Below are 9,143 nucleotides of genomic sequence, written 5' to 3'. Positions count from 1 at the left end.
GATCACGGGACACATACACGAGAACAGCACACATATGACTGCACATTGCAGGTAGACACTACACACAGACACGTAAGCCTACTTGCCAACTCTCTGCCACCCCGGGATGTTTTAACCCTAACTCAGCCTATCAAGGTGGTGACTCCTGGCCAGTGTTGGGCAGCTGGAAGGGGACCTGCCTGGTCTCACCAGCGGGCACAGCAGTAACCTAGCAACTATAAATACAGCCCCCCAGAGTTCAGTACCTCTGCCTGGACTGAGGTTGCCAGGGCTCCCACACTGGCTGCTTGTTTAGCTGAGGGATGCAGCCAAAATCTAAGAGCCTGAGCCCCAGAAATGAGCATCAGACCTAGAGAACCCTATTTGAAGCAGATACCAGTACTGCACCAAGAAATGGCACCACGGTACAGAGTATGAAGCAGATATGCCATACATGTGCCAATATGTGTTCCGTGCCACATGCATCATACGCGGTGCTAGGATTTGGCCAGTACCCACATAGAGACCGTTATTTATGTGAAAACAAGCAGAAGAGATGTATATGGTTCTAGGAATAAATGTCACATGTGTACAAATACAGATACCAATCTGCACCTAAGGAGATGTAAAGTTGAAAATCTCTTTCCAGCTCATGGGTACCGTTATCAAGCTGGGACACTAGCCTATGTGTCTGTGGTGAAGTCTGGTCTCACTTCCAGGGCAGAGGGGGTCATTTGGTGCTATGAGAGCATTGTGGTGAGGCTGGATTATGGGAGAACTATATGTACCTGAAATGTAATCAAGCCACCAAAAAGGGGGATTTGGGTAGTTTTAAAGGGGAATCCCGTGGTAAAGGGCTGTCTGGGCTATGTCCTCAGAATTTCTGGAAGATGCTATCAGCCACAGCAGCAGTAAAAGTGGTGGCCAGGCCTGCATGGTGGGTGATGGAGCCTGTCTGCAGGCAGGTATTTGTGTGCACAGACTATGCTGGGTAAAAACACTAACCTGTTTGTGGTACACACAGATAGGTCCCAACAACCAAGCCCGGCAAGACGCAGACAATGTGTGGCCACAGATGTCCAACTGGATTGCCAGGGAGATGAATTTTGTAGGAGAAAATATCAGGGTAAGAGATATTTTTGTGCACACACAGAGTTCCATAGGATTGGAGCTTAATTTTTATACAGGAGAGCTGCAGAAGTAGGAAAGTACATAGGTCAAAAGAGAAATGCTGGGTGAGCCTCATCCTAGAAGGCCAGGATGAGTGGAGAGAGGTCTCTATGGGGCAGCCCAGGGAGAAGCCCATCCATTGTCCAAATGACTCCAGAGTATTATACTATGACACTTGCAGAGAAATGTGCCTGGTGAAGTTGCAAATATATTTGCCAATTTCTTGGCGGAGCCTGGGGGAGAAGCAGGCAGGAGGGAGGGCCATATACCAGGTCTCTAACATGGGATGGAGAATGGAAAGCTTGGCCCCTGGGGTTGGCTTTCAGTCTCTGTGTCTGCCCTATCCTTCACCAGGTTTCTGGTGACTCTCAGCACCTTTCTTTTTTTTTTTTTTTTTTTTTTTTTGAGACGGAGTCTCGCTCTGTCGCCCAGGCTGGAGTGCAGTGGCGCGATCTCGGCTCACTTGCAAGCTCCGCCTCCTGGGTTCACGCCATTCTCCTGCCTCAGCCTCTCCGAGTAGCTGGGACTACAGGCGCCCGCCACCACGCCCGGCTAATTTTTTTGTATTTTTAGTAGAGACAGGGTTTCACCGTGGTCTCGATCTCCTGACCTCGTGATCCGCCTGCCTCGGCCTCCCAAAGTGCTGGGATTACAAGCGTGAGCCACCGCGCCCGGCCTCTCAGCACCTTTCTCTTTCACTCTTACAGGTCTCCATCTCTAAGTCTCTGCTCCTCTCAGTTTCTTTCTGTGCTCAATTTGTCTTTCTCTCCCTATCTCTTCAGCTCTTTTACTATTCCGTAAGACATGGCCAGAAAGAACAAGAAGCAGTCAGACCTAGGAGCAAATATAAATACAAAAGCATGTCATAGATGCAGAGGTCATTAGTGATAAAGCCCATCCATCTTGCTGGTCTATATAGATATACATGACAGCAAATTTCCATTTTTGGATAAAAATCCAAGTATAGACTTGAAGCTTGTTTCCTTTTAGTCTTTTAGCCACTGACTCTTTGGGTGTCTATCTCTTTATTTCTTTCTGGGACCCTTCTTCATTACGCCACTCAGAGTCCCTGGACACTGCCACAGTTTCGGTAATCCTACCTCCCCCCAATATTGCCTTCTTTGAAGTTTGGCTCAGATGGGCAAAGGCTTTTTTGAGAAAGAGGTAGCTAGATAGCTGCGTTGCAAGCAGGGATGTGGAGAGAGACATTTGAAACTTGATGGAGATGCTGGTATCTCCAGTATCTATCTAGTTTTGGGGTCAGTCAAACAGACATACACCGTTAATCCACCTGGGGAGTGGAGTGACAGAAGGATATGGTGGAGTGCTGGAACCCCAGTGCCTCATTGGTGCCAAGGGCCAGCAGAATCCCACCCAGCCAGGCAGAGGAAAAGGTATCCAACTCAGTGGAGGCAAGTCCCTAGGACAATATAGAGGGAAAACTGTGAAGGTCTTCGCTTCCCAACCACGGACCTGGTATAAATAACGTCTAAGTAAGAGAGGGATGGAGTACGAAAAGGTAGGCAGTGAAGCGACTCCTTAGACACTGAGGCACCCTGTGGCGATCCGGCTGCGGAGCCTAAGAATGAACCTACGGAAGGTAGCTTAACCTGGAAGGAAGAGGAGGGGCTTGCAGCTCAATCCTGGTGGGAGAAAGGAGGGTCCAGAGTCGGACCATGTCCATGTGGTTTCTGCTCATCATGTGTTGGTTGGAATGAATGCATGAACGGGTCCCATGGCCATTTACTAGGTGGTGGGAAAAGGAGAAAAGATTTGATAATATGGAATGGGCTCTGGATTAAGACTCAGACTCAGCCTCTAAACCAACATGGGGTGGCCCCCATCCTGGCCCCGTGCCGAATAAACCTGGAGAGCTCATCCCTTCCAACTCCAAATAAACAGCTCCTTGTTTTCTTGCCAGATCTGAATTCTCTGTGCCTCACTCCATGTGCTCTATGTGAGTTTGTGACTCTATCTCTGGCTCCCCCACTCTCTGTGAGCTGCGGTTCTGTCCCTCTTGTCTCTGTCATTGCTTCGAAGCTTTTCTGGCTTCATCTGTCTGTGTTTTCAGGTCTCTGTCTCTCCCCTCCTGCCCGCCCCCCCGCCCCCGGCTGGAATTAGCCTTTGTTAATTCAAAGGCTTCTCACTGAGCTCCTCCCCACTCTTCCCAGAATAACATTGAGTAAAATGAGATAAAACCCTCCCGCCCCTAGGTTTTTTTTTTCTGTCCTACTCCCCTCAGCCCCCTCCTCCAGGGCTACAACCCCCTCTTATAATGTCAGATAATTGCTGGTGTGCAGCTCTGAGGAGCCAGAGCTGATACCAGGGAAGGAGAAAGGGGGAGAGAAATAAATAATAATCTGTCTCCATTCAGCGTATATAGGTTACCTGATTTGCATATATGCTAATAATGCTATAATTACCCTGCTGTTCTGGCCTATGATCAAGTTCTATAAATACATAGGATAGCAGAGCTAGGCCTAGCAACACTACCCCCAAAATCCTGGAGTATATGTATGTATATGTGCGCATTTTATGTACACTCTAAACCTATGAGCCTCTCTTTGTTAGAACACACTCCCTTACAGATCCCAGCTCTTCAGACGTTCAGCTACCCCTCTTGTGTTTTGAAGCTACTTTGGAGGAGGGAAGACATGCCTGAATGAGAAAACATTCTAGGTTTTACTTAATTCTTAGTATTAATTTCATTATGAATATTATGGCTATTTTTAGGAATATCAGACTTCCCCAAATTATTGAATTAGTTATTATCACCTGGATTCCCCCACCTCCTACAATCCTACACCTTGGGGTACAGGCTGGTGGGTAGGAACAGGAAGCCCCCATCTCTTAGGCCTACTGAGATGTTTCAGAAGGCGCTGCCTACGGGAGAGGAAGTGGAGTCCTCTTCCCCAAACCTGCTCCTCATGCCTCAGTCTCCTGGCACACTCACCACTCGAAGGAAACCAGGGGGAAGATACACAGGGGGCTGTGCAAATTTTTGGGTGATGGTGGCAGAAGTGGGGAGGAAGCTTGGAGGAACATAAAAGATGCAATCCACAGCTGTCTGCTTTTAATTATAATTATCCCCTTTCGCTTCCTTTCTGGCTAATGAGGGGGGGGATTTAAATTTTTTTCTCCCTTTTCTTCCCCTCCCTCCTTTCCCTGGAATTGAGGGGTGGGGTGAGTTCAGGATCCTCCTCCCCTTCCTCCCTTATCCCCTGGTTACTGGGAGAAAGGCAGGCTCCAGAGGGTGGTGACAGTATGAAGAGATTTGTAGGAACAAAAGAAGGACAGGTTTGGATTGCTGGACACGTCCCAGAGTTGGAGAGACCCCCCCCATTCCACTGGCACCCCCTCCCATCAACCCCCCAGCTCCCTAGACAAGGAACTCAATGTCTTCCAGCCGGTGAGAAAGGAGCTAACGGGAGCCCTGGTCTAGAGAGAAGGGGGAGGGAAGGGGTGGGGAGATGGGGGGGTGCAAAATTAGTCTCAAAGGATCTTTATTTCTGAGCTAGTGAAGCAGATGTAATCAAGGGGAGAGCAAAATAATCATAATGGGAGGAATGGGGGAGGGGAAGCGGGGCTGGAATTGGGGGACTGGGCCAGGACAGGACTGAGAATTGGGGGGCAGAGAACATTGAGTGGGGAGAGTCTGTTGCCTTCTCTCACCCCTCTAAGGTCTCCCTGCTTTGAGGTGGGGAAAGAAGGACCCGGTCTATAGACTCTGACCTTAGCCCTCAGAATCCCTCATTCAGAGCTTAGGGATCGCCAGGCCAGAAGGTGGCTGGGAAGGCACCAGGGAGAAGAGAGCCTCCCGCCCCCAGTTGAGGGAGGTGGTGAGGAGAGAGGAGACTGAAAGCAGTGGGGGAGGGTGAGAGAGGGGAGCCAGCAGAGACTCAAGTGGCCTCCAGGTCTGTGGGACAAAAGTTGGAGGGAGATTTGTGTATGAGAGAGGAGGGGAGGGGGCCGTGGGGAAGGGGGGGCTTTGACAATGAACTTGAGACAAACTTCATTAGCATGCAGGCCTGCTGTCTGTCACGTCGAGCTCAGACCGAGTTCCCATGCAGACCAGGAAGAGTGGGAGGGAGAAAAAGGGAGGGGCTGAGGGTGGGGGTTAGAGAGAGAAAAGAGACCCAACCATTGTACCATTCTGGGCCTCAGCTTCCACCAAATATTGGGACCCCAGCCCTGGAAACCAACCCCCAAATTGCTCTCCCTCCTCTAGGAAAAAGATAATTTATCTCCACTTTGACTCTGTGGTCCCACCCCTTCTCTTCTCTTGTCTAGACTTCCAAGTGCTGGCCTTCATCTCCCCGCAAGATGCGCCCCCTCCAGCTCTCAGCCTTCATCTTCCTACTGTCACTGTCTCCTTCACAAGTAAGATCTGGATTTGTGATTAGTTAAGCTGACCGGGATAGGAGTTGAGGGGAGGCCTGGGAAGGGGGGCCTGGAATGCCCTGAGCCTTCAAATGGCAAACTGTGTCACCTTCCCATGACTCTTCATCAGCTCAGCGCCTCACCCTCCACACACCACTTAATCACTCTCTCAAGTTCCAAAGCGAATTAAAACTCAGAGACTAGGGACCGAGTCTTTCTGTCACACCCTTTCTCTTGCTTGCCTTGGGGAGGAGGGTGGCCTGGAGGAACAATAGCTTCCCTTAGCCCCTTCTTCCTGCCTCAGGTTAGAAAAGGCAGTAGGGGAGGTGGCAAGCAGAGTGGAGGTGACAAAGACCCCTGCCCACACAGGCATTGGAAGGAAGAAGGAGGGGCTTCGTCAGAGTAGGCTGTTATTTTGGTGGTGGTGGTGGTAGTGTCTCCAGAGAGGGGCAGTACCCCCTTTTTGCTGCCTTTCCAGGGAGAGCAGCAAGAGAAAGAAAGAGAGAGGCAAGCGAAATTCCTGAATGGATAGATAGATGCTACGTCATCGGAGCTGCATCCTCCACTCCACAAGAGGCTAGGAGCTTGGGGGAGAGAGGCAGTCCAGCCGCAGGGGCCACCCGAACAGTCTCTCCTCCTCACAGAAGCCTGGTAAGTGCCCATTCGGGTCCAGGGAGGATCCCAGCCCCCTCAGACATCTAGGCTGGGAGTGGGAAGAGATCCCCTAAAATCAGTCAGGACGCCCTAACCTTCCTACTTTACCTACTGGCTAATGGAGGCTAGTGCAAAATCATCACAGAAAGAAAAGGCTGATAAAAGATTTAGGGGGGTCCCCAAAATGGATGAGGCATGTGTGTAGAGGTGGAGTTGGCAGCAGGGCTCTCACCTCCAGCCTCCTGGGCACCTATCGCTGAGCCCAAGACAGTGGCTCTGCCCGCCCGCCCCAGAGTGGCTCCTGGTTCCCCTCCTTCCCCCAGCCCATGCAGGCTGGAGACAGCTCACTAAGTTTGTCAATGGGATTGTGGGGGAGCTTTAGGGTCACGGTGCTACTGATCCTATTAATCTGCCCCTCCCTTCTCTCCACCAGACATGGCCAACATCTTAATGCTTGTACCAGAGGAGAGGCAGGAAGGAAACTGTAGTGGAGATGGGAAGGAAGGGAAAAAATGCTTCTGTATTTGGACTCCTGACCTTGTTTCCTCGATCTGGCTTTTACTCCTTTCTGACCTAGAGACTTCAGCTTTTAGGGGAGGACAAAGTCTGAGGGACTTGGGTATGGGGGGAAAGGAGCCAGATGTCCCCCGATGAAAGAAAGGTGGAGACCAGAATTGGGAAAAATCCAAAAACATTTTATAGGATTTAGATTAATTTAATCCCCCTTTCCCCCCTTTTCTATGAGCTGGCAGGTGGGAAAGGGGCTGAGTGGAACCTAAAGGCAAGTGAGGTGTCAGGGAAAATGCTTAGGTTCTAGAAGGGGAGAGAACCCTACCCCAGCCCTCTTCACACCCATCTAATGGAGGGTTTTTTGTTTGTTTGTTTGTTTGTTTGTTTTTGTGCATGTGTGTGTGTGTGTTTTCCTACGGAAGGCCAGGAGATATAGAAAGAAGGCACTTTTCCTGCCCCTAGTCCCCCACCCACACTGTGCTTTCTGGGAGACAAGATTGGGGCCATTGTGGGGTAGTGAGTGGAGGCTGGAGCGGAGCAGACTATTCCTGGAACCCCAGAGGCCAGATTGTTGGGCGAGGCTAAGGCTGCCAGCCATCATACGTGCACACACATGTTCCATGCCTGCTGGGCTGTGTTCTTCATCACCCTGCTCCCTTAGGCATTGTGCATGCTTTGTCGGGGGGTGGCAGGGCAGAGATCAGTGATGAGGGGAATAACTGCCTCAGGGACCCCAGAACTCTCATTGATTAGGGTGGAGGAAGGAGCTAGAGGCCCCCTAACTGTCCTTATGTCTGCTTTCTAGCATGTCAGCAAATTGGTGTGGGGTGGGAGTAGCCCCTTCTTTGGTATGAAGATAATTTCAGACTGAGACATCCCTTTATGAAATGGATGGGCTGGCAGAGCTGAGGCTGGGAGTCAAGTGAGTATCTGTGAGTGTTAGAAGTGGGGAGGGGGCATTCAAAGCACCCCTCCTAGAAATCAGGCTTGGATGTAAGGCTTGTCCTTGCTCCCCAGCTCCCCTTTTTTCTGATTTCCTAAGTTTAGGTAGGTTATCTTCCTGACTTAAAAAAATTAGTTGTGGAATTGAGTTTGAGATGGAAGAATTCACCAGCTTACCCCAACCCACACACAAACACACACACACATATAAGTGTAAAAATACTCATCACAGTATTTTAGGAGCTAGGTCACCTGCGGTATACAAGCCACTCCCCCAAATCATAATTTAACCTGAAAGCCAAATTCTGGGAAGATAAGACTATAAAGTACTGAGACTGGGTTCATACCCAACACTAATAAAAAATAAATGCTTTGTCTTCACACCTTTTGCGTGTATGAAAAAGAGAGGGAGAAAATTGATCACTACAAGATCCTGAGAGATATACTTGGATAGGTGATAAGTAGATAGGTCATGACAGAGATGAGTGGAGAAAGCTAGAGAGATAACATGATTGAGAATATCATAAATGTGCATAACACTTTACAGTTTACACTGCGTTAGATGTAGACAGACAAAAATATATCCCTAACCCTAGCTCTTTCATTCTATCCTAAGCATGCTCTCCCATAGACCCCAGGCAGCAGGAATCTGTAAGGAGATAATGTCCATTGGGCAGGAGAACACTTCCTTAGATTTAAGTCTAAGATCTCCACAGGCTGTTTGAACAGGGCCAAACCCCTGGGCCCAAAGGTTTTGGATGGAGATGAGAGAGGTTGTGAGGATAAGGCTGGGTTAGAGTTGCCCAGGCGAGATGGAGCTGAGAGGCCCAGGCCGGAGGCCATGCCTGCATGTCTAGGCTTTTCTCATTATCCCCCTGTGCAGCCTCAAGCCTGGCCATTGAAGAGGGGAACATAGTCTATCCAGGTCCTGAAGATGCAGGACTAGGAGAAAAGGAGTGGCTGAGAGAGTGATAGGAAGGCTGGGGGTCATCAGGGAAAGAAGGCTGGACTTCTTCTCAAAGGACTTTAACCTTTGCATTCTCCTCCTTGACAGGAGCTGGGCATCCAAGAAGAGGCAGCCTCATTTGTTTTCTGGTGTCATCGTAGGTGGCCACCTATGGCTTTTGGGGTATTTATTTTCTTATTTATTGTTTCTGATGGTGGAGTGGGTGGGGGAAGAAAAGGAAAACTGGCCCTCTCTCACTTATGTTTTCTCCTGTTCTCTGTACCCCTCTACCCCTCTCCCTGTCTCTTCCAGCTTTCGGCCCCTGATTTTGGTCTACTCCAATTGTAGAAAGACCTACATAGTCAATGATAGGCCACCCTGCTTCCAGTTCTGTGATAGAGAGGAAAGGCACTGGGGATACAGGGAACTCTTTCCCCTTCTCCCATAGGCTCCTGAGGGCAGAATTGGAGGCCAATTGACCTTGGGGGAGATGATTGGTTGAAGAAGGGAACAGAGATACTTGTACCTGGGTGACAGAGGTGAGAAAGAAGAGGAGCATGGG

The 9,143-nt window shown here is 49.7% G+C and overlaps 1 protein-coding gene across 1 annotated transcript in view; it reads left to right on the top strand.

Annotated features, from left to right (window-relative positions):
• Positions 1–948: 948 nt before the first annotated feature.
• The window catches only part of LOC134733919 (uncharacterized), a 30,719-nt gene continuing 22,524 nt past the window's right edge, over positions 949–9,143 (top strand). The window contains exons 1-4 of the mRNA XM_063624857.1: positions 949–1,105; positions 5,440–5,529; positions 6,008–6,180; positions 8,690–8,764. Of these exons, the coding sequence (XP_063480927.1) occupies positions 964–1,105; positions 5,440–5,529; positions 6,008–6,180; positions 8,690–8,764 (480 nt within the window). The 5' untranslated portion in view covers positions 949–963. The remainder of the gene's footprint in view (positions 1,106–5,439; positions 5,530–6,007; positions 6,181–8,689; positions 8,765–9,143) is intronic.

Source organism: Symphalangus syndactylus, chromosome 12 (genome assembly GCF_028878055.3).
Source record: "Symphalangus syndactylus isolate Jambi chromosome 12, NHGRI_mSymSyn1-v2.1_pri, whole genome shotgun sequence".
In the NCBI taxonomy this organism is placed as follows: Eukaryota; Metazoa; Chordata; class Mammalia; order Primates; family Hylobatidae; genus Symphalangus; species Symphalangus syndactylus.
This window is presented reverse-complemented; position numbering and strand designations above follow the sequence as displayed.